The sequence below is a fragment of the Panulirus ornatus genome, chromosome 2, assembly GCF_036320965.1.
Source record: "Panulirus ornatus isolate Po-2019 chromosome 2, ASM3632096v1, whole genome shotgun sequence".
Taxonomy (NCBI): Eukaryota; Metazoa; Arthropoda; class Malacostraca; order Decapoda; family Palinuridae; genus Panulirus; species Panulirus ornatus.
Window position 1 is genome coordinate 77598003 of NC_092225.1, and position 26302 is coordinate 77624304.

The following is a 26302-nucleotide window of genomic DNA, read 5'->3' on the forward strand; positions in this document are numbered from 1 at the left end:
CAAACGCAGGAGACCGGCAAAAAAAAAAAAAAAAAAAAAGATTGACGAAGAGGATATATGTGTCAGAGCTAGAGGGAACAAGGAGAAGTGGGAGACCAAATTGGAGGTGGAGGGATGGAGTGAAAAAGATTTTGAGCGATTGGGGCCTGAACATGCAGGAGGGTGAAAGGCATGCGAGGAATAGAGTGAATTGGAACGATGTGGTATACTGGGGTTGACGTGCTGTCAGTGGATTGAACCAAGGCATGTGAAGCGTCTGGAGTAAACCATGGAAAGTTTTGTGTGGCCTGGATGTGGAAAGGGAGCTGTGGTTTCGGTGCATTATACATGACAGCTAGAGACTAAGTGTGAACGAATGTGGCCTTGTTGTCTTTTCCTAGTGCTACCTTGCGCACATACGGGGGAGGGGGTTGTCATTTCACGTGTGGCGGGGTGGCGATGGGAATGAATAAAGGCGGCAAGTATGAATTATGTACATGTGTATATATGTATATGTCTGTGTATGTATATATATGTATACGTTGAAATGGGGATAGGGGAGAAAGAATACTTCCCACGTATTCCCTGCGTGTCGTAGAAGGCGACTAAAAGGGGAGGGAGCGGGGAGGCTGGAAATCCTCCCCTCTCATTATTTTTTTTTTAATTTTCCAAAAGAAGGAACAGAGAAGGGGGCCAGGTGAGGATATTCCCTCAAAGGCCCAGTTCACTGTTCTTAATGCTACCTCGCTAACGCAGGAAATGGCGAATAGTTTGAAAGAAAAAAAGACGTTGAAATGTATAGGTATGTATATATGTGTGTGTGGACATGTATATATATACATGTGTATGTAGGTGGGTTGGGCCATTCTTTCGTCTGTTTCCTTGTGCTACCTCGCTAATGCGGGAGGCAGCGACAAAGTATAATGATAGATAAGAAATATTCCTGTATCAACATGTCACAGAGCACAGTAAGTTGAGAATTGGTTCACCATCATTATTAAGCCTATCCTCACTCGTATTTGATTGGAAATTAACATTATGTATGAAACACCATTTGCAAGAAGTGATAATATAATGCTCATATCTGAATATATAGTAAAAGCAGAGCATTATATAGAAGCAGTCAGTAGGAACATTAGGTAGGAGCCTCTGCATACACTGCAAAAGAGTTGCCTTCTACCATTGGCCTGTTAAGGATGAGGTACTAAAAACTGAGAAGTGGCACTGGAGTTCACTAGTAATGGAGACACTGTCTCCATGGTCTCCCCCATGAGCGAGTTTCAGGTGGAAACAGGGATCAGAGATATAGGTAGATAGATAGAGATCAGTAAAAGGGCATAGGTGAGACAGGAAAGAAAGAGCAGATATTATCATGAAAACTACACAAACCTCAGTAATTTATATTGTAACTTAGATTGGGAAATGGAATTCAGTAGCCAGGAACTAGGACGTTTTGTTGAGTGAAATTTACAATGAAAGAGTAAAGGTTTGAGTACCTTAAGCTTCAGGTACAGAGGGAATAATAAGAAAGAAAATGAATAAATAAATAAATAAATTTAATAAAATTTAATAAATTTAATAAAAGATGTCATAAAGGAATTTTGAGATGTGCAGTGGTGAAGATATAGACAGCATTCTTCCCAACTAGCATTTGCAAGGAGAGCATGGAACAGGAGAGCAGAATAAGGAAAAATGAACATGAAAACCTTGAAAAGGATATTTTGGACAGCAGCTAGAAATCAGAAGTTTTTTTTGTAGACACTGTAAGTGTTCATTGTCTTTCATATGAAAGTTGCATCACCAATTTGAGGGTTCCTGTGATGTGATTACTGTTTGGGTGTAAAGGGGAGAGAGTTTGTCAGTCCCGTTGCTCCATCTCTTAACTTTGTTTTATATATGTTCCATGTCATTGCTCCTAGTAGATAGGTAATTACACTGGAATTCAAGGATTCTCTAAGGGGAAATGCACCTAATATTGTTGGAGTTATGGAAACTAAGCTTTCCAAAGAGAAAAACTTGCCTGTTTTGTCCAGAGGGGTACATGACAGGAACAAATGAAAGAAAAGGTTAAAGAAGGGAAGGGTTATCCCTGTGAATTAAAGAGAACCTGAAGTTTCAAGAAATGGTGGATGTTGCCCATTCATATCATGCATGATGGTTATAGTAACTGTAGGTAAGAAGAGGATAGTTGTGTTATTAGTTTGTAATCCTGCAAAAATTGCAACAGACCGGAACACATATAAGAATAATTGGAGGAACAATCAGGATGATTCGTGGAGCCGTGAAACACTACTTCTTAGAGATAAAGTACTCACAATGGGGGATATCAGTTACAGTAAAACTTATGTAATCAGTCCTTCAAGACAACAAAATGTTTAGAACAACAAATCTTTGTCAGTTTTGGTTGGCAATCCTTGATTATCAAAAGATAGAGAAAATAAAAACTTATAGAAATATATCAAATTGCGAGAGCTCCGCGCTACAGTGATTAGTGGATTCACCACCTGGTGTATTTTGGCATTGTGCTGTGTGCTGGTTTTGCATATTTATGTATTTTATGCACCCAAGATTACTGTTGTGAATAATAGTCCCTTTCAAGCATCATCAGCAATTGCCTAACAGCCTCTTAAAACCATCTGCATATCACAGAGTGTAAGAAGAATGTTTTAATCCTTGTAAAAGAGTTGTGCAAAAGGCTGGCTAAGAGCGAGTCCAAGGCAGCATGTTAATTATTTACATCACTGAACAGCAGAAGATCCAAGCATCTGTTTACATGAAATAGTGATTCGTCTGTGTAAAATATTTTGAAATATTACATTTTTTTTAATTATTTGATATATTAGAAACTTGAATAACTGCAAATTATTTTATCCAGAACAGCTGATTTCCCAAGCATTTCAGATAAAGAGCCAGACTAGAGGAATATGGCTTCATATGGTTATAGGGAATCATGGATACACAAGTTTTTAGTGTTTATAATGGTTTGGGCACATGGAGAGAATGAGTGAGGAAAGATTGACCAAGAGGATATATGTGTCAGAGCTAGAGGGAACAAGGAGAAGTGGGAGACCAAATTGGAGGTGGAGGGATGGAGTGAAAAAGATTTTGAGCGATTGGGGCCTGAACATGCAGGAGGGTGAAAGGAGGGCAAGGAATAGAGTGAATTGGAGCGATGTGGTATACCGGGGTTGACGTACTGTCAGTGGATTGAATCAGGGCATGTGAAGCGTCTGGGGTAAACCATGGAAAGCTGTGTAGGTATGTATATTTGCGTGTGTGGACGTATGTATATACATGTGTATGGGGGTGGGTTGGGCCATTTCTTTCGTCTGTTTCCTTGTGCTACCTCGCTAATGCGGGAGGCAGCGACAAAGTATAATAATAGATAAGAAATATTCCTGTATCAACATGTCACAGAGCACAGTAAGTTGAGAATTGGTTCACCATCATTATTAAGCCTATCCTCACTCGTATTTGATTGGAAATTAACATTATGTATGAAACACCAGTTGCAAGAAGTGATTATATAATGCTCATATCTGAATATATAGTAAAAGCAGAGCATTATATAGAAGCAGTCAGTAGGAACATTAGGTAGGAGCCTCTGCATACACTGCAAAAGAGTTGCCTTCTACCATTGGCCTGTTAAGGATGAGGTACTAAAAACTGAGAAGTGGCACTGGAGTTCACTAGTAATGGAGACACTGTCTCCATGGTCTCCCCCATGAGCGAGTTTCAGGTGGAAACAGGGATCAGAGATATAGGTAGATAGATAGAGATCAGTAAAAGGGCATAGGTGAGACAGGAAAGAAAGAGCAGATATTATCATGAAAACTACACAAACCTCAGTAATTTATATTGTAACTTAGATTGGGAAATGGAATTCAGTAGCCAGGAACTAGGACGTTTTGTTGAGTGAAATTTACAATGAAAGAGTAAAGGTTTGAGTACCTTAAGCTTCAGGTACAGAGGGAATAATAAGAAAGAAAATGAATAAATAAATAAATTTAATAAAAGATGTCATAAAGGAATTTGAGATGTGCAGTGGTGAAGATATAGACAGCATTCTTCCAACTAGCATTTGCAAGGAGAGCATGGAACAGGAGAGCAGAATAAGGAAAAATGAACATGAAAACCTTGAAAAGGATATTTTGGACAGCAGCTAGAAATCAGAAGTTTTTTTTTTCTCTCTTTATTATGGTCCTTACCTCTCATCCATATAATACTGTTAGGACCACTATACATTCAAATATACCCATTTATCCCCTCTTTCTTTTTCCACACATTCTTCAGCCATCTGAGAACCTTTTTCCCCTCACCCTTTCTTGACTCGCTCCTGCTTCTATGGTACCATTCACTGCCATGTTAACTCCTATGTATCTAAAACACTCTTTTTCCCTCCAAGTTTTCTCCATTCAGACTTGCACCCCAACAGACCTGTCCCTCAACTCTGCAGAACCTAATAACCTTCTTTTGAATACATTTGCTCTCAACCTGACTTGAATCTGCCACCAGTGCTGTATCATCAGCAAACAAGAACTGACCAACTTCCCTTGTCCTCCCATCATCTACAGACTGCATACTTACCCCTCTACAATGCTGTCTTATTTATCTCCCTTACCACCCCATCCATTAACAAATTAAACCATGGTGACATCACACACCCTTGCCACAGATCAACCTTCACTTGTAACCATTTATTCTCATTTCTTCCTACTTGTACAATAACAATTCCATAAATTCATCAGGAACCAGTTGTCATTAAAGGAGCAGATAATCAGGCTTAGGGATTCAAAGGGAAAATAGTTTAGGATGATGTAAGGACATGTGAGGAACTGATTAGAAAGTTTGAAAATGTTTTCACAGTGGTAAACACTATAGCCCAAGCACCAGTGAGATGGAATGGGGGTGGAGGTTGGAAATAGTTGAGATATCCAGAAAAGATATTAAGAGAATACTAAATGGACCTGTCCTGTACATGTGATGAAGTTTCATTATTTTTGCTGAAGAGGTTTGCAGATACACTTGATATACTATGTGAAATACTGCTCAGGATATCACTAGAGTTGCATAGTACTAAGGGATGGAAAACGGCAAACGTCATACGTTTATGTAAGAAGGAAGACCGGAAACAGGCATTGAACTACAGACAGGACTTGCCAATGAGTGTTACTTGGAAGATTCTGGATAAAGATTATTAGAAAGCTAGAGAATGTCTTTCTGTGGAGGAGAAATTTCTTGATTGAGGCAGCATAGTTTTAGGGAAAGGAAGTCATGTGTAACTAACCTCTTAGAGTTTCACAAGAGAGTGAGATAAGTCTTGATCTTAGGGAAGGCTGGGTGGACTGTGTATCTGGAGAGATCAGGCTTGAATTTAGGGAAGGCTGGGTGGACTGTGTATCTGGAGAGATCAGGCTTGAATTTAGGGAAGGCTGGGTGGACTGTGTATCTGGAGAGATCAGGCTTGAATTTAGGGAAGGCTGGGTGGACTGTCAGAAGGCATTTGAGGCTGTACCACATAGGAGGCTGATTAAGAATCTGGGAGTGCTCATCCTCCTCGAAGGATTCAGCTGGGGTATCTAAATGTGTGTTGATGTTATCAAGAGTAGAAGAGAGAGAGAGAGAGAGGTGTCTAGTTTGAGGGAAAAAACTGGGTGTTCTGGCTTTGAGTGAAACACACAAGTGTATGTATGTGAGTAGGAAAGATGGTGAGTGGGCATTATTGGATTCATATTAATTGGTAGATGCATAAGAGACTTTTGGATGTCAATGTGCTGAGAGGTGCAACTGGAGGGATGTCTGATCATTATCTTGTGGAGGCTAAGGTGAAGATTAGTATGGTTTTTCAGAAAAGAAGAGTGAATGTTGGGGTGAAGAAGGTGGTGAGAGTAAGTGAGCTTGGGAAGGAGACCTGTGTGAAGAAGTATCAGGAGAGACTGTGTACAGAATGGAAAAAGGTGAGAACAATGGAAGTAAGGGGAGTGGGGGAGGAATGGGATGTATTTAGGGAATCAGTGATGGATTGCGCAAAAGATGCTTGTGGCATGAGAAGAGTGGGAGGTGGGCTGTTTAGAAAGGGTAGTGAGTGGTGGGATGAAGAAGTAAGAGTATTAGTGAAAGAGAAGAGAGAGGCATTTGGACGATTTTTGCAGGGAAAAAATGCAATTGAGTGGGAGAAGTATAAAAGAAAGAGACAGGAGGTCAAGAGAAAGGTGCAAGAGGTGAAAAAAAGGGCAAATGAGAGTTGGGGTGAGAGACTATCAGTAAATTTTAGGGAGAATAAAAAGATGTTCTGGAAGGAGGTAAATAGGGTGCGTAAGACAAGGGAGCAAATGGGAACTTCAGTGAAGGGCGTAAATGGGGAGGTGATAACAAGTAGTGGTGATGTGAGAAGGAGATGGAATGAGTATTTTGAAGGTTTGTTGAATGTGTCTGATGACAGAGTAGCAGATATAGGGTGTTTGGGTCGAGGTGGTGTGCAAAGTGAGAGGGTTAGGGAAAATGATTTGGTAAACAGAGAAGAGGTAGTAAAAGCTTTGCGGAAGATGAAAGCCGGCAAGGCAGCAGGTTTGGATGGTATTGCAGTGGAATTTATTAAAAAAGGGGGTGACTGTATTGTTGACTGGTTGGTAAGGTTATTTAATGTATGTATGACTCATGGTGAGGTGCCTGAGGATTGGCGGAATGCGTGCATAGTGCCATTGTACAAAGGCAAAGGGGATAAGAGTGAGTGCTCAAATTACAGAGGTATAAGTTTGTTGAGTATTCCTGGTAAATTATATGGGAGGGTATTGATTGAAAGGGTGAAGGCATGTACAGAGCATCAGATTGGGGAAGAGCAGTGTGGTTTCAGAAGTGGTAGAGGATGTGTGGATCAGGTGTTTGCTTTGAAGAATGTATGTGAGAAATACTTAGAAAAGCAAATGGATTTGTATGTAGCATTTATGGATCTGGAGAAGGCATATGATAGAGTTGATAGAGATGCTCTGTGGAAGGTATTAAGAATATATGGTGTGGGAGGAAAGTTGTTAGAAGCAGTGAAAAGTTTTTATCGAGGATGTAAGGCATGTGTACGTGTAGGAAGAGAGGAAAGTGATTGGTTCTCAGTGAATGTAGGTTTGCGGCAGGGGTGTGTGATGTCTCCATGGTTGTTTAATTTGTTTATGGATGGGGTTGTTAGGGAGGTAAATGCAAGAGTCTTGGAAAGAGGGGCAAGTATGAAGTCTGTTGGGGATGAGAGAGCTTGGGAAGTGAGTCAGTTGTTGTTCGCTGATGATACAGCGCTGGTGGCGGATTCATGTGAGAAACTGCAGAAGCTGGTGACGGAGTTTGGTAAAGTGTGTGGAAGAAGAAAGTTAAGAGTAAATGTGAATAAGAGCAAGGTTATTAGTTACAGTAGGGTTGAGGGTCAAGTCAATTGGGAGGTGAGTTTGAATGGTGAAAAACTGGAGGAAGTGAAGTGTTTTAGATATCTGGGAGTGGATCTTTCAGCGGATGGAACCATGGAAGCGGAAGTGGATCATAGGGTGGGGGAGGGGGCGAAAATTTTGGGAGCCTTGAAAAATGTGTGGAAGTCGAGAACATTATCCCGGAAAGCAAAAATGGGTATGTTTGAAGGAATAGTAGTTCCAACAATGTTGTATGGTTGCGAGGCGTGGGCTATGGATAGAGTTGTGCGCAGGAGGATGGATGTGCTGGAAATGAGATGTTTGAGGACAATGTGTGGTGTGAGGTGGTTTGATCGAGTAAGTAACGTAAGGGTAAGAGAGATGTGTGGAAATAAAAAGAGCGTGGTTGAGAGAGCAGAAGAGGGTGTTTTAAAATGGTTTGGGCACATGGAGAGAATGAGTGAGGAAAGATTGACCAAGAGGATATATGTGTCGGAGGTGGAGGGAACGAGGAGAAGAGGGAGACCAAAGTGGAGGTGGAAAGATGGAGTGAAAAAGATTTTGTGTGATCGGGGCCTGAACATGCAGGAGGGTGAAAGGAGGGCAAGGAATAGAGTGAATTGGAGCGATGTGGTATACAGGGGTTGACGTGCTGTCAGTGGATTGAATCAAGGCATGTGAAGCGTCCGGGGTAAACCATGGAAAGCTGTGTAGGTATGTATATTTGTGTGTGTGGACGTGTGTATGTACATGTGTATGGGGGGGGTTGGGCCATTTCTTTCGTCTGTTTCCTTGCGCTACCTCGCAAACGCGGGAGACAGCGACAAAGTATAAAAAAAAAAAAAAAAAAATGTTTGTGTGTATATATATATAATACCACTACTATTTCTTACCCATTTGTTACTTTTTCGACCAGACCACGTCATACCATGTATTGCCCTCATTCATTTAATTTCCAGCACATCCCCACTCTTCTGTACAGTTTTTTTTTTCTCTCTTTATTATGGTCCTTACCTCTCATCCATATAATACTGTTAGGACCACTATACATTCAAATATACCCATTTATCCCCTCTTTCTTTTTCCACACATTCTTCCGCCATCTGAGAACCTTTTTCCCCTCACCCTTTCTTGACTCGCTCCTGCTTCTATGGTACCATTCACTGCCATGTTAACTCCTATGTATCTAAAACACTCTTTTTCCCTCCAAGTTTTCTCCATTCAGACTTGCACCCCAACAGACCTGTCCCTCAACTCTGCAGAACCTAATAACCTTCTTTTGAATACATTTGCTCTCAACCTGACTTGAATCTGCCACCAGTGCTGTATCATCAGCAAACAAGAACTGACCAACTTCCCTTGTCCTCCCATCATCTGCAGACTGCATACTTACCCCTCTACAATGCTGTCTTATTTATCTCCCTTACCACCCCATCCATTAACAAATTAAACCATGGTGACATCACACACCCTTGCCACAGATCAACCTTCACTTGTAACCATTTATTCTCATTTCTTCCTACTTGTACAATAACAATTCCATAAATTCATCAGGAACCAGTTGTCATTAAAGGAGCAGATAATCAGGCTTAGGGATTCAAAGGGAAAATAGTTTAGGATGATGTAAGGACATGTGAGGAACTGATTAGAAAGTTTGAAAATGTTTTCACAGTGGTAAACACTATAGCCCAAGCACCAGTGAGATGGAATGGGGGTGGGAGGTTGGAAATAGTTGAGATATCCAGAAAAGATATTAAGAGAATACTAAATGGACCTGTCCTGTACATGTGATGAAGTTTCATTATTTTTGCTGAAGAGGTTTGCAGATACACTTGATATACTATGTGAAATACTGCTCAGGATATCACTAGAGTTGCATAGTACTAAGGGGATGGAAAACGGCAAACGTCATACGTTTATGTAAGAAGGAAGACCGGAAACAGGCATTGAACTACAGACAGGACTTGCCAATGAGTGTTACTTGGAAGATTCTGGATAAAGATTATTAGAAAGCTAGAGAATGTCTTTCTGTGGAGGAGAAATTTCTTGATTGAGGCAGCATAGTTTTAGGGAAAGGAAGTCATGTGTAACTAACCTCTTAGAGTTTCACAAGAGAGTGAGATAAGTCTTGATCTTAGGGAAGGCTGGGTGGACTGTGTATCTGGAGAGATCAGGCTTGAATTTAGGGAAGGCTGGGTGGACTGTCAGAAGGCATTTGAGGCTGTACCACATAGGAGGCTGATTAAGAATCTGGGAGTGCTCATCCTCCTCGAAGGATTCAGCTGGGGTATCTAAATGTGTGTTGATGTTATCAAGAGTAGAAGAGAGAGAGAGAGAGAGGTGTCTAGTTTGAGGGAAAAAACTGGGTGTTCTGGCTTTGAGTGAAACACACAAGTGTATGTATGTGAGTAGGAAAGATGGTGAGTGGGCATTATTGGATTCATATTAATTGGTAGATGCATAAGAGACTTTTGGATGCAAATATGCTGAGAGGGGCAGCTGATGGGATGTCTGATCACTATCTTATGGATGTGAAGGTGAGGATTTGTATAGGTTTCCAGAAAAGAGGAAACAATTGCAGAGAAAAGAGGGGTGAGAGTAACTGAGCTGGAAAAGATTGAATTTAGATTAGCAAAAGTTGATCGTGAAAAAAGCAAGGGGAGGGGTTGAGGAATGGGAAACACTTAAGTAGTGCTGGAATGCACAAGAGATGCATGCAGCATGCAAAAGGTGGGAGTTGGTGAGTAGTGGATTATATAAGCAAAGTTGCTAGTGAAAGAGAAATGAAAAGCATTTTGGCAGTATTTACAGAGAAGGAGGGCAAATTATTGGAGGAATGTATAACAGAGAAAGTGCCAGTAGGTCAAGAGGAAGGTGCATTGGTTGAAAAAGATGGCAAATGAGAGTTGGGATGAGCAAGTATTGGTAAACTTTAGGGAGAACAAGATGTTTTGGAAGGAGGGTAGTAATGGGCAAAAAGACAAGAGAACAAACAGGAACATCATTGAAGGGGGCAATAGGAGAAGTGGTAACAGGTAGTGATGAAGTGAGGAGATGAGTGCAGTAAAGGACTTGTTGAATGTGTTGATGACAGTATGTGGATGTAGGGTGTTTGGATCATGGTGATATGCAAAGTGAGAGTCATGGAGAGTGGTTCGGTGTAGAGAGGTGGTGAAAACCTAACATATGATGAAATATGGCAAGGCAAGACAGGGCTGAAGTGGATGGTATTGCAGTTGAATTTCTTGAGAAAAGGGGGGCTGTTTTTGATTGGTTAGTTGAGATTTTCATTGTATGTGTGGATCATGGTGAGGTGGCTGAGGATTGGCAGAATTCATGCGTACTACCATTATATAAAGGCAAAGGGAATGAAGGTTAGGGTTCAAACTGAAGAGGTATAAGTTTGTTGAGTTTACTGGGTAAGTTGTATAGGAGGGTAGTGATTAAGAGGGTGGAGGCATGTACAGAACATCAGATTAGGAGTAGTAGATGTGTGGATCAATTGTTTGTTTTAAAGAATGGATAGAGAAATACTTACTGAAATGGGTGGATTTGATGACATAGACAGAAAAGGGTTCTTCGAGGGATGTAGGGATGAAACAGGGAGAGGACTTGAAATTAAACAAGAATCTTGTCAGGGAAGATGTGAAAAAGTACTTTCATGGTATGAGTTCTGGATTTATGGAATAAACTGACTGAAGACATGATGATCACTAACAGCATACGTGAATTTAAGAAGTTGTATGATAGTAGAGAGTTTTAAAGAAATGAAGTCCCATTTGTGTAGAACTTCCTACCCATACAGTAAAGATAGGAAACCACATTCTTCTACTGAAAACTATAGTTTTGCTGAGTGACAATGAGACGTTGCATGCAACATTTCAGATTTAATCTTGGATTTTATTATAATCTCTCCTGTACCTTCACTATTAGCTAGGACACCTTCCTTTTGTAAAGACAGGGATTAAATGTAATAACATAAAATAACCTTTTCTCATCTTAGCCTAAAACCCAGTGCCACTCACATCTTATCTTTGCTGATATTAACAGTACTAATATTGACATTATTCATATTGATATTTTCTACCAGTATATTACCCTGCTTAATTAGTGTTCTACAATGTTTACAGTCTTTGTTTACTTTACAGGTATATACCGTGACTGGGATGACAAGCCAGAATGTGTAGTGTGGTTAGAAAATACAGAATCTAGCAGCTCAAATGGAGATAATTTCTTGGTAGGCACACAAAGTGGCATGGTGGTATTGCGGAATACAGCATTCCTCAGCCATAACATTACCTCATTGCAGCCACTTGACAGACCACTTTTTAGGCTTGCTTCAAATCCTACAAGGTATGTTTTTTCAGCTTTAAGTTCTTAATGAATCATACTCTGATAGCTTTTAAGTAGATCCATTTGTCATTCAGTATCCCATGAGCTTGCATTAGCCACCATGAAGTGCTGTAGGGTATTTCTAGTAGCACTGCTTCCACTCACCCTGATCTTTATGTATTCCGTATGTGATATCCTTCTGTACCCCATGTACATGTAGGCTTTTTCATGTTTACACCATAACTGTGGTATGTATCTTTGGATTTCAACTAGTTTTGGTTTAAGGCATTGGTGTTGTGTTATTGTCAGCATGAGATGACAGCATGACTACTAATGGTATATATGCACTTGAAACTACATTAGTGAGTGATATGTATTGGATGAATACCTGATGAAGTCATGAAGGGACTAGTATCCCATCTACCTGAGCTGAGCCCAGGGTGTTGACCTTGGGCTCAGCTCAGGTAGTTGGGATACAAGTCCCTTCATGACTTCATCAGGTATTCATCCAATACATATCACTCACTAATGTAGTTTCAAGTGCATATTTACCATTAGTTGTCATGCTGTCATCTTATGCCAGCAATAACACAACACCAAGCTGGTCTGGGACACTTTGTAAGTACTTATCCAGGGTACTTGTAAAACTTTTCCTTTAGCTGTAGCCCATATTGTTTCTGATGCTTGCAGGCAAAATGTTGAAGAGTCTTTGGCCTTGGATGTTTAGGGTGTTCTCTATTTCTTTGCTTATCACACCATTACATTTCATAGGTAGCACTTTGTGAGTGTAAGTTACGGATCATGCCCTCTAGGATTTTACTGGTGTAGGTGATGATATACTTCTATCTGCACTTCAAGAAGCATACTGTCACTGATTTCAACCATTCCCATAATTTAGTTCCCTTATCATGTTTATATGAACTCTGATTGTGCAGTTTCACATCCTGTTAGGGTGATGTTAAAACACAGCAGTATTTTATTTGTGAAAGAATTAGCACCTTGGAAAGTATCATCTTTAGTCTTTCTTCTCTTGTCTTGAAAGTCTGCAGGATCTATCCAACCATCCCTCTGGAGGAGAAAATGGTTGTTTTACTTTGTTCTCTGAAGATAAGTTATTAGACATTAGACTCTGAGGTCTTTTGCATTATTCAACTGGTTTATGATAGGTCTGTGTCTGCATGGTATTCTGTATTGTTTTTTATTTCTTCATTTTCCCCTTACATAGGAGTTGAAACTTATCCCTATTGGAAAGTATATTGTTTTCAGTGGCCGAGAGAAAGACTTCACTTATATCTCTTTGTATCCTTTCGGCATCCTTTATTTTGTGATTTCCATACTTATGTATCATTTGTAAAGGGTGAAATGAAAGTGACTTATCCTTTCATCAGTGTCAGATATAAGAATGAAGAACTGGAATGATGAAGTACAGTTCCATGGGGACAGGTTTTCACTATGGAAGCACTGGAGATGGAATGGTTTACAATTATGTGCTGTATCTGTTAGTTAAAAAGTTGTATATCCGTCTCCCAGTTTTACAGTTTATTCCCATCTCTTGCAAATTCTGTGTAAATCACATTAGTATTTTGTTTGTTTTCTAGAGCTTCAGCAGTCATTGTGGTCAAGCAACTGATAGAGGAAAGATCTTTCTGCCCATAAAACATGTCATCCTGGGTTATGTAGATTGTTTAGTTTCATAAACTCAGTCAGTTTGCCCCTGGTAGGACTCTCTCAAAGATTTTCATGATATGCAATGTCATTCCTACCAGTCATTAGTTTTTTGATTGCTTCTCCCCGACATTAGTGGAGTTGGGTGATGTGAGTTGGTTTCATACTTATAGGGATGATGCCAAAATCTTGACTTTTTCTCCTGAGAACATTTAGTGCTTAGATATTTCTTTATAAAGGCTGAGTTCTATGAGTCTGGGCCTGGGGTAGAGTGCATAGGTATGCTTTAAATTGTCTCATCAAAATCCTGTATTGAGATGGTGATATATGCTGTGTAATATTAGGGAATAATTATTAAGGTAGTCAGTTGGGTCATGTGTCTTTAAAGTAGTTTTTGGCCTGCTGAACACCAATTCATATTGCCTTTTTAAATCTCGCTCTTTTCCTTGTGGTCATCTGTAAAAGTATCTTTTTTGTTTCAAGGAGACCAATGGAGTTTGTGGTCCTGGCTCTATATTTTGCACATGAATGAGAATAGTTTGGGGTATTTCTTATTTCAGTAATTTCTTTTTCTCCTTTTCCTGTGTCTTATAAGATGTTTTGAGTTTATGGTCTATGTCCAAGAATTCATTGATAGGTTCTCTTTCCTTTGGTGAGTAAGCTGTGGCTTCTTTGAAGGTCTGCACCTCTCTTTCACCACCATTAAAGTGTTTGTCTTTCTTGTTTTACTTTAGAATTTTTGTGCTTTCTTCATGCCAGTTTGTGTGTGTTGCATGTTTGGAGTACCAAAGTGGTCTTATCATTCACATGCACCCCTACTTTTTTGGTACTCATCAGGGTTTCCCATTCTATCACAGACATCTTATTGATAAAGTCCTCCCATTTTGAGTTTACTCTTAAAACTGAAATTACTGAATGCATCTCCTTTATTACATGTTTTGCCTGGCAGTTTAGCATCCGGAGTGTTTGAGAGGGTTATGTCACATTTTGGGTCCCCATTATTTGTCAAGATTAAGCCCAGAGTGTAATTTATAGTGGTTTTTATTGTTTGTTGGCTTAAGGAAAACTTTTCACATTGTATAACTTTTTTTCCTCACAGCTGTTTGTCTGAGCTGCTTCTAGTATTGGTAGTTTCAGATACATTGTTGTTTCCTGCATTCACGATTTAATGTGTGGTAGGTGAAAGTCCCTTAGGGCTGGTATTTAGAGGAAATCAAGACATGATACCATATTTTTTAATTCACTGTAAATTCTTGTGGCTTTTGCACCTGGTGGTTTATAAATTAATGCAATGACCAGATTCGGGTTTTCATTCTTAACAGATGTTGCTTCCACTACATATTTTGTGGAGCTCAGTTCAGTTTTATTATTATTTCATTATGATTATACTTGATTGCCACTTCCCGCATCAGCAAGGTGGTACCAGGAAACAGACGAAGAATAACCATCCACTCATATACATTATTTTTTTATTTTTTTTTATTATACTTTGTCGCTGTCTCCCGCGTTTGCGAGGTAGCGCAAGGAAACAGACGAAAGAAATGGCCCAAACCCCCCCCCATACACATGTATATACATACGTCCACACACACAAATATACATACCTACACAGCTTTCCATGGTTTATCCCAGACGCTTCACATGCCTTGATTCAATCCACTGACAGCATGTCAACCCCGGTATACCACATCGCTCCAATTCACTCTATTCCTTGCCCTCCTTTCACCCTCCTGCATGTTCAGGCCCCGATTACACAAAATCTTTTTCACTCCATCGTTCCACCTCCAATTTGGTCTCCCTCTTCTCCTCGTTCCCTCCACCTCCGACACATATATCCTCTTGGTCAATCTTTCCTCACTCATTCTCTCCATGTGCCCAAACCACTTCAAAACACCCTCTTCTGCTCTCTCAACCACGCTCTTTTTATTTCCACACATGCCTTTACCCTTACGTTACTCACTCGATCAAACCACCTCACACCACACATTGTCCTCAAACATCTCATTTCCAGCACATCCATCCTCCTGCGCACAACTCTATCCATAGCCCACGCCTCGCAACCATACAACATTGTTGGAACCACTATTCCTTCAAACATACCCATTTTTGCTTTCCGAGATAATGTTCTCGACTTCCACACATTCTTCAAGGCCCCCAGAATTTTCGCCCCCTCCCCCACCCTATGATCCACTTCCGCTTCCATGGTTCCATCCGCTGCCAGATCCACTCCTAGATATCTAAAACACTTCACTTCCTCCAGTTTTTCTCCATTCAAACTCACCTCCCAATTGACTTGACCCTCAACCCTACTGTACCTAATAACCTTGCTCTTATTCACATTTACTCTTAACTTTCTTCTTCCACACACTTTACCAAACTCAGTCACCAGCTTCTGCAGTTTCTCACATGAATCAGCCACCAGCGCTGTATCATCAGCGAACAACAACTGACTCACTTCCCAAGCTCTCTCATCCCCAACAGACTTCATACTTGCCCCTCTTTCCAAAACTCTTGCATTTACCTCCCTAACAACCCCATCCATAAGTATATACATATACTTATTATTATATTATTATTATTTTGCTTTGTCGCTGTCTCCCACGTTAGAGAGGTATCGCAAGAAAACAGACGAAAGAATGACCCAACCCACCCACATACACATGTATATACATACACGTCCACACACGCAAATATACATACCTATACATCTCAACATATACATATATATACACACACACAGACATATACATATATACACATGTACATAATTCATACTGTCTGCCTTTATTCATTCCCATCACCACCCCACCACACATGAAATAACAACCCCCTCCCCCCACATGTGCGCGAGGTAGTGCTAGGAAAAGACAACAAAGGCCACATTCGTTCACACTCAGTCTCTAGCTGTGATGTATAATGCACTAAAACCACAGCTCCCTTTCCACATCCAGGCCCCTTAGAACTTTCCATGGTTGACCCCAGATGCTTCACACGCCCTGGTTCAATCCATTGACAGCATGTTGACCCCGGTATACCACATCATTCTGATTCTCTCTATTCCTTGCACACCTTTCACCCTCCTGCATGTTCAGGCCCCGATCACTCAAAATCTTTTTCACTCCATCTTTCCACCTCCAATTTGGTCTCCCACTTCTCCTCGTTCCCTTCACCTCTGACACATATATCCTCTTTGTCAATCTTTCCTCACTCATTCTCTCCATGTGACCAAACCATTTCAAAACACCCTCTTCTGCTCTCTCAACCACATTCTTTTTATTTCCACTCATTTCTCTTACCCTATTATTACTTACTCGATCAAACCACCTCACACCACACATTGACCTCAAACATCTCATTTCCAGCACATCCACCCTCCTCACAACTCTATCTATAGCCCACGCCTCGCAACCATATAACATTGTTGGAACCACTATTCCTTCAAACATACCCATTTTTACTTTCCGAGATAATGTTCTCAACTTCCACACATCTTCAACGCTCCCAGAACTTTCACCCCCTCCCCCACCCTATGATACACTTCCACTTCCATGGTTCCATCCGCTGCCAAATCCTCTCCCAGATATCTAAAACACTTCACTTTCTCTAGTCTTTCTCCACTCTTACTTACCTCCCAATTGACTTGTCCCTCAACCCTACTATACCTAATAACCTTGCTCTTGTTCACATTTACTCTCAGCTTTCTTCTTTCACACACTTGACCAAACTCAGTCACCAGCTTCTGCAGTTTCTCACACGAATCAGCTCCAGCGCTGTATCATCAGCAAACAACAACTGACTCACTTCTCAAGCTCTCTCATCCACAACAGACTGCATACTTGCCCCTCTTTCCAAAACTCTTGCATTCACCTCCCTAACAACCCCATCCATAAACACACCCCTGCCACAAACCAACATTCACTGAGAACCAATCACTTTCCTCTCTTCCTACATGTACACATGCCTTACATCTTCGATAAAGACTTTTCACTGCTTTTAACAACTTGCCCCCCACACCATATATTCTTAATACCTTCCACAGAGCATCTCTATCAACTCTATCATATGCCTTCTCCAGATCCATAAATGCTACATACAAATCCATTTGCTTTTCTAAGTATTTCTTACATACATTTTTCAAAGCAAAAACCTGATCCACACATCCTCTACCACTTCTGAAACCACACTGCTCTTCCCCAATCTTATGCTCTGTACATGCCTTCACCCTCTCAATCAATACCCTCCCATTAATTTCCCAGGATTACTCAACAGACTTATACCTCTGTGATTTGAGCACTGGCTTTCATCCCCTTTGCCTTTGTACAATGGCACTATGCAAGCATTCCTCCAATCCTCAGGCACCTCACTATGAGTCATACATACATTAAATAACCTTACCAACCAGTCAACAATACAGTCACCCCCTTTTTTAATAAATTCCACTGCAATACCATCCAAGCCTGCTGCCTTGCCGGCTTTCATCTTCTGCAAAGCTTTTACTACCTCTTTTCTGTTTACCAAATCATTCTCCCTAACCCTCTCACTTTGCACACCACCTTGGCCAAAACACCCTACATCTGCCACTCTTATCATCAAACACATTCAACATACCTTCAACATACTCACTCCATCTCCTTCTCACATCACCACTACTTGTTATCATCTCCCCATCAGCCCCCTTCGCTGAAGTTCCCATTTGTTCCCTTGTCTTACACACTTTATTTACCTCCTTCCAAAACATCTTTTTATTCTCCCTAAAATTTAATAATACTTTCTCACCCCAACTCTCATTTGCCATCTTTTTCACCTCTTGCACCTTTCTCTTAACCTCCTGCCTCTTTCTTTTATACATCTCCCACTCATTTGCATTTTTTCCCTGCAAAAATTGTCCAAATGCCTCTCTTCTCTTTCACTAATAATCTTACTTCATCATCCGACCACTCACTACCCTTTGTATCTGCCCGCCTCCCACGCTTCTCATGCCACAAGCATCTTTTGTGCAAGCCTTCACTGCTTCCCTAAATACATCCCATTCCTCCCCCACTCCCCTTACGTCCTTTGTTCTCACCTTTTTCCATTCTGTACTCACTCTCTCCTGGTACTTCCTCACACAAGTCTCCTTCCTAAGCTGACTTACTCTCACCACTCTCTTCACCCCAACATTCTCTCTTCTTTTCTGAAAACCTCTACAAATCTTCACCTTCGCCTCCACAAGATAATGATCAGACATCCCTCCAGTTGCACCTCTCCCCACATTAGCATCCAAAAGTCTCTCTTTCGTGCACCTATCAATTAACATGTAATCCAATAACGCTCTCTGGCCCTCTCTCCTACTTATATGTGTATACTTATGTATACAGCGAGATATACATAAGTATACGTATGTAAGTAGGAGAGATGGCCAGAGAGCGTTATTGGATTACGTGTTAATTGACAGGCGCGCGAAAGAGAGACTTTTGGATGTTAATGTGCTGAGAAGTGCAACTGGAGGGATGTCTGATCATTATCTTGTGGAGGCTAAGGTGAAGATTTGTATGGGTTTTCAGAAAAGAAGAGTGAATGTTGGGGTGAAGAGGGTGGTGAGAGTAAGTGAGCTTGGGAAGGAGACTTGTGTGAGGAAGTACCAGGAGAGACTGAGTACAGAATGGAAAAAGGTGAGAACAATGGAAGTAAGGGGAGTGGGGGAGGAATGGGATGTATTTAGGGAATCAGTGATGGATTGCGCAAAAGATGCTTGTGGCATGAGAAGAGTGGAAGGTGGGTTGATTAGAAAGGGTAGTGAGTGGTGGGATGAAGAAGTAAGAGTATTAATGAAAGAGAAGAGAGAGGCATTTGGACGATTTTTGCAGGGAAAAAATGAAATTGAGTGGGAGATGTATAAAAGAAAGAGACAGGAGGTCAAGAGAAAGGTGCAAGAGGTGAAAAAAAGGGCAAATGAGAGTTGGGGTGAGAGAGTATCATTAAATTTTAGGGAGAATAAAAAGATGTTCTGAAAGGAGGTAAATAAAGTGCGTAAGACAAGGGAGCAAATGGGAACTTCAGTGAAGGGTGCAAATGGGGAGGTGATAACAAGTAGTGGTGATATGAGAAGGAGATGGAGTGAGTATTTTGAAGGTTTGTTGAATGTGTTTGATGATAGAGTGGCAGATATAGGATGTTTTGGTCAAGGTGGTGTGCAAAGTGAGAGGGTTAGGGAAAATGATTTGGTAAACAGAAAAGAGGTAGTAAAAGCTTTGCGGAAGATGAAAGCCGGCAAGGCAGCAGGTTTGGATGGTATTGCAGTGGGATTTTATTAAAAAAGGGGGTGACTGTATTATTGACTGGTTGGTAAGGTTATTTAATGTATGTATGACTCATGGTGAGGTGCCTGAGGATTGGCGGAATGCGTGCATAGTGCCATTTTACAAAGGCAAAGGGGATAAGAGTGAGTGCTCAAATTACAGAGGTATAAGTTTGTTGAGTATTCCTGGTAAATTATATGGAAGGGTATTGATTGAGAGGGTGAAGGCATGTACAGAGCATCAGATTGGGGAAGAGCAGTGTGGTTTCAGAAGTGATAGAGGATGTGTGGATCAGGTGTTTGCTTTGAAGAATGTATGTGAGAAATACTTAGAAAAGCAAATGGATTTGTATGTAGCATTTATGGATCTGGAGAAGGCATATGATAGAGTTGATAGAGATGCTCTGTGGAAGGTATTAAGAATATATGGTGTGGGAGGCAAGTTGTTAGAAGCAGTGAAAAGTTTTTATCAAGGATGTAAGGCATGTGTACGTGTAGGAAGAGAGGAAAGTGATTGGTTCTCAGTGAATGTAGGTTTGTGGCAGGGGTGTGTGATGTCTCCATGGTTGTTTAATTTGTTTATGGATGGGGTTGTTAGGGAGGTGAATGCAGGAGTTTTGGAAAGAGGGGCAAGTATGAAGTCTGTTGTGGATGAGAGAGCTTGGGAAGTGAGTCAGTTGTTGTTCGCTGATGATACAGCGCTGGTGGCTGATTCATGTGAGAAACTGCAGAAGCTGGTGACTGAGTTTGGTAAAGTGTGTGAAAGAAGAAAGTTAAGAGTAAATGTGAATAAGAGCAAGGTTATTAGGTACAGTAGGGTTGAGGGTCAAGTCAATTGGAAGGTAAGTTTGAATGGAGAAAAACTGGAGGAAGTAAAGTGTTTTAGATATCTGGGAGTGGATCTGGCAGCGGATGGAACCATGGAAGCGGAAGTGGATCATAGGGTGGGGGAGGGGGCGAAAATCCTGGGAGCCTTGAAGAATGTGTGGAAGTCGAGAACATTATCTCGGAAAGCAAAAATGGGTATGTTTGAAGGAATAGTGGTTCCAACAATGTTGTATGGTTGCGAGGCGTGGGCTATGGATAGAGTTGTGCGCAAGAGGATGGATGTGCTGGAAATGAGATGTTTGAGGACAATATGTGGTGTGAGGTGGTTTGATCGAGTAAGTAACGTAAAGGTAAGAGAGATGTGTGGAAATAAAAAGAGCGTGGTTGAGAGAGCAGAAGAGGGTGTTTTGAAATGGTTTGGGCACATGGAGAGAATGAGTGAGGAAAGATTGACCAAGAGGACATATGTGTCGGAGGTGAAGGGAACGAGGAGAAGTGGGAGACCAAATTGGAGGTGGAAAGATGGAGTGAAAAAGATTTTGTGTGATCGGGGCCTGAACATGCAGGAGGGTGAAAGGAGGGCAAGGAATAGAGTGAATTGGATCGATGTGGTATACCGGGTTTGACGTGCTGTCAATGGATTGAATCAGGGCATGTGAAGCGTCTGGGGTAAACCATGGAAAGCTGTGTAGGTATGTATATTTGCGTGTGTGGACGTATGTATATACATGTGTATGGGGGTGGGTTGGGCCATTTCTTTCGTCTGTTTCCTTGCGCTACCTCGCAAACGCGGGAGACAGCGACAAAGCAAAAAAAAAAAAAAAAGTATATCTCTTTTTAAACATATACATGTACATACATATACATATCACCATATACACATATACATACATTTTATACATACACATATACATATTATGCATACACATGCACAGACAAATACATAAATACACAAGTACATAATCATACTTCCTTGTCTTCAATCCATTCCTGGCACCACCTTGCCCCACAGGAAATGGAATCTTTGTTCCTAGCTTCAGTGAGGTAGTGCCAAGAAAACAGTCAAAAAGGCCACATTCATTCACACTCGGTCTCTAGCTTTCATATGTAATGCAGCGAAACCACAGCTCCCTATCCACATCCAGTCCCCACGGACCTTTCCATGGTTTACCCTAGACATCTCACATGCTCGCTCTGCTTCAATCCATTAACATCACGTCGACCCTGATATACCACATCATTCCAATTCACTCTGTTCCTTGCACACCTCTTACCCTCTTGTACTTTCAGGCCCCAATCACTCAAAGTCTTTTTCACTCCATCCTTCCATCTCCAGTTTGGTCTGCTTCTCCTTTTTCCCTCCACCTCCAACACATATATCCTCTTTGTTAACCTTTCCTCACTCATTCTCTCCATATGTCCAAACCATTTCAACACATTCTTCTGCTCTCTCAACCACACTTTTTATTACCACACATCTCTCTTACCTTTCATTATTCACTCAATCAAACCACCTCTCACCACATATTGTCTTCAAACATTTCATTTCCAACACATCCACTCTCCTCCATACAATCCTATCTATAGCCCATGCCATGCAACCATATAATATTGTTTGAACTACTATTCTTTCAAACTTACCAACTTTTGCTCCCTCACCCTGTGACTCACTTCTCCTTCTATGGTTCCATTCGGTGCTAAGTCCACTCCCAGATTTATAATATGCCTCACTTCCTCCAACTTTTCTCCATTCAATCTTACATCCAAGTTAACTTGTCCCTCAACCCTGCTGAACCTAATAACCTTGCTCTTATTCACATTTACTGTCAACTCTCTCCTTTCACACACTTTTCCAAACTCAGTCACTAACTTCTGCAGTTTCTCGCTTGAATCAGCCACCAATGCTGTACCATCAGTGAACAACAACTGACTCACTTCCCAGGCCCTCTCATCCCCAACAGACTGCATAGTCATCCCTCTCTCCAAAACTTTTGCATTTGCCTCCCTAACCACCCAACCCAAAAACAAATTAAACAACCATGGAGACATAACACACCCCTGCTGCAGACCAACCTTCACTTCCCAGGGAACCAGTCACTCTCCTCACTTCCTATTTATACATATGCCTTACATCCTTGATTAAAACTTTTCACTGCTTCTAGGAGCTTGCCTCTGACACCATATACTCTTAAGACCTTCCACAAAGCATCTCTATCAACTGTATCATATGCCTTCTCCAGATCCATAAATGGGACATACCAATACATTTGTTTTATGAACTATTTCTCGCACACATTCTTCGAAGCAAACACCTGATCCACACATCCTCTCCCACTTCTGAAACCTCATTGCTCCTCATCAGTCTGATGCTCTGTCCATGCCTTCACCCTCTTAATCATTACCCTGCCATACAATTTTTGAGGAATACTCAACAAACTTGATCCCCTTTGCCTTTGTACAGTGGCATTATACATGCAGTCCACCAATCCTCAGGCACTTCACCATGATCCATACATACAGTGAATATCCTTACCAACCAATCAACAACATAGTCACCCTCCTTCTTAATAAATTCAACTGCTGTACCATCCAAACCCTCCTCCACGCCTGATTTCATCTTCTACATGGCTTTCACCACCATTTCTCTTTTAACCAAACAATTCTCCCCGACCCTCTCACTTCGCACACCACCCCAACAAACCTTCAAAATACTCGCTCCATATCCTTCTCACTTCATCATTACTTGTTATTACTTTCCCCTTGCCACCTCACCAGTGCTCTCATTTGTTCTCTTGTCTTTTGTATGTTATTAACCTTCTTCCAAAACATCTTTTTATTTTCCCTAAAATTTAATGATAATCTCTTACCCCAACTCTCATTTGCCCTCTTTTTCACCCCTTGCACCTTCCTCTTGACCTCCTGCCACTTTCTTTTATACATCTCCCAGTTATTTGCACTCCTTCCTTGTACCATCCAAATGCGTCTCTTTTCTCTTTCACTCACAACTTCTTCATCCCAACACTCACTACCCTTTCTTATTTGCTCATCTCCCACCTTTCTCATGCCACATGCATCATTTGCACATGCCATCTGCTTCAGTAAATACATCCCATTCCACACCCACTCCCCTTGCATCACTTGCTCTCACCTTTTGCCATTCTACACTCTCTGTCTTGGTACTTCCTCACACAAGTCTCCTTTCCAAGCTCACTTGCTCTCACCAGTGTCTTCTCCCCAACATTCTCTCTTCTTTTTTTGAAAACCTTTACAAATCTCCACCTTTGCCTCGGCAAAATAGTGATCAGACATCCCTCCAGCTGATCATCTCTGCACATTAACATCCAAAAGTCTCTCTTTTACATACCTATCAATTAATACATAATCCAATAATGCCCTTTGACCATCTCTCCAACTCACATATGTATGCTTATGTATATCTCTCTTTAAACCAGGTATTTAAAATCACCAGTCTTTTTTCAGCTCACAAATCCACAAGCTCATAACCATTTCCATTCACAACACTGAATACCCCATGTACACCAATTATACCCTCAACTGCCACATTACTCACCTTTGCGTTTAAATCACCCATCACTAATACCCAGTCTCATGCACCAAAGCTGCTGACACACTCATTCAGCTGCTCCCAAAACACTTGCCTCTCATGATTTTTCTTCTCATGAGCTGGAGCATAAGCACCAATAATCACCCCTCTCTCTCCATCCACTTTCAGTTTAACCACATCAGTCTAGAATTTACTTTCAACTCCTGCTTCAGGAGTAGGGCTACTCCCTCCATAGCTCCTGTCTTCTCACCAACCCCTGACTTTACTCCCAAGACATTTCCAAACCATTCTTCCCCTTTACCCTTATGCTTCATTTCACTCAGAACCAGTACATCCAGGTTTCTTTCCTCAAACATACCACCTATCTCTCCTTTCTTCTCATCTTGATTACATCCAAACACATTCAGACACCCAAATCTGAACCTTCGAGGAGGATGAGCACTTCCTGAGTGAGTTTTTATAAAAGTTTCTATTTTATATAGTCCAGCCCTTCCACATGATCTAGTCCTTACACCTGTACAGGTTGTTGTTTGGGATCCAGACCTCACTTCATATGGTCTTTAGTGTGTGTTTCAGTGAGGGCCACAAATACTGCATTTGATCCATTAAGAAAGCCACTTTAGATTGAGATATTTTTTCTTCTGTGTGATTGAAGTTCTTAAATGTTGACATATGTAATGGATTTTTCATGGCTTGTCTCTGCATTGTTCTGGGGAGTTAGTATGCTTTGTTCTGCTGAACTTGGTTGAGTGCTATCACTTCCTTTACCATTTTGTAGAGGGAGACGTGTTATTTTCAACTGTGGTAGCTCTACCCTGCCTCAATTTAGCACTACATTTGAGTCTAGAAAAATGTGTGTATTTTGATCGGCATGAGGGATATGTCTTATTGTCCTGATATGTAGTAATCACAGTACTTGCTCAAGAAGCACCTAATCACATGATTAACACATCCTTTTTCGTACATATTTGCCATTTCCCGCATTAGCGAAGTAGCATTAAGAATAGAGGACTGAGCCTTAGAGGACATATCCTCACTTGGCCCTCTTCTCTGTTCCTTCTTTTGGAAAATCAAAAACGGGAGGGGAGGGTTTCCAGCCCCCTGCCTCCTCCCCTTTTAGTCGTCTTCTACGACACTCAGGGAATACATGGGAAGTATTCTTTCTCCCCTATCCCCAGGGATAGATTAACAATTATGGCTGGTAAAGTCTGTATGCATCCCTGTAGTGGCATTAACCATCTTGCAGCCAGTTCAAACATTTTATAGGGTCCTTAGTTTTACATTTTCCCCTGTATGATAAGGCAATCTTGCTATTCATGCGAATTCACTTAGCATAGTATCTGCATGATCTGTGCATGGAATGAAATTTGTTTTTTTACTGCAATGCCTCTCACATTCTCCACACCTGTACCCATGGCTATGCATGAGAGGGTTTCAAGGGCCTTCACTTCCGCTCCTTCTCCTTCCATACCTAAATCATTGTCTCTGTCTCTATGAGCTCCCATTTCCAAGCCTGAAGTTTTCTAGCCTCCTCTGTCTTCCTCTCCTTCCCTACCTGAATCAAAGTTTCTGTTTATCTCTACGCCCTTGTCTTTGCTATAGGTTTTGTGGCTTCCACTCTGCCAATTTTCACTGTGGACTCCCTCTGTAGCAATGTTAGAGCCTGTGGAACCCATTATATCACTCTCCATTTTAGCATTTCTAATTTCTAAGTTTTTGTGTGAGTCCCTTTGGAAATGACGTCCTGCAACTTTTTCCATTTTTTATAGAGTTAAAGTAATGGTTTCGCCAATTTTTCTCTATTGGCCTTAGATTCCCATTCGTTATCTCTGAATGCAATGAGAAGAAGAATGTGTGAAGCGCATAACCAACACAAAATGTTTGCCTGTCAAGCACTTCTGACATGTATAATCATTTTATGGTTTATGTATGTGATGTGATGGGGAATCTTATAGGTTAGGCAAGCCTCTTATGGTTGTTTGGGGCAGTCATATAAAGCAGTTCTCAGTCATTTTTCCAGTATGTTTATGTTTCCCTTTTTTTACCACAGCAACAATTTTTTTATTTTCAGTGTCAAGTGGGAAACATTGTGGGTCATTGTAGCTGCTCTCTGAAGTTTTATCATTATTATTAATTGATAGGCACGTGAAAGAAAGACTTTTGGATGTTCACGTGCTGAGAGGTGCAACTGAAGGGATGTCAGATCATTATCTTGTGGAGGCGAAGGTGAAGATTTGTAGAGGTTTTCAGAAAAGAAGAGAGAATGTT

General features: G+C 41.0%; 1 protein-coding gene across 1 annotated transcript in view; it reads left to right on the forward strand.

Moving 5' to 3' along the window:
• Positions 1-26302, forward strand: part of LOC139757453 (methylosome protein WDR77-like) — a 51364-nt gene that overhangs the window by 15038 nt on the left and 10024 nt on the right. The window contains exon 5 of the mRNA XM_071677984.1: positions 11516-11720. Within this exon, the coding sequence (XP_071534085.1) occupies positions 11516-11720 (205 nt within the window). The remainder of the gene's footprint in view (positions 1-11515; positions 11721-26302) is intronic.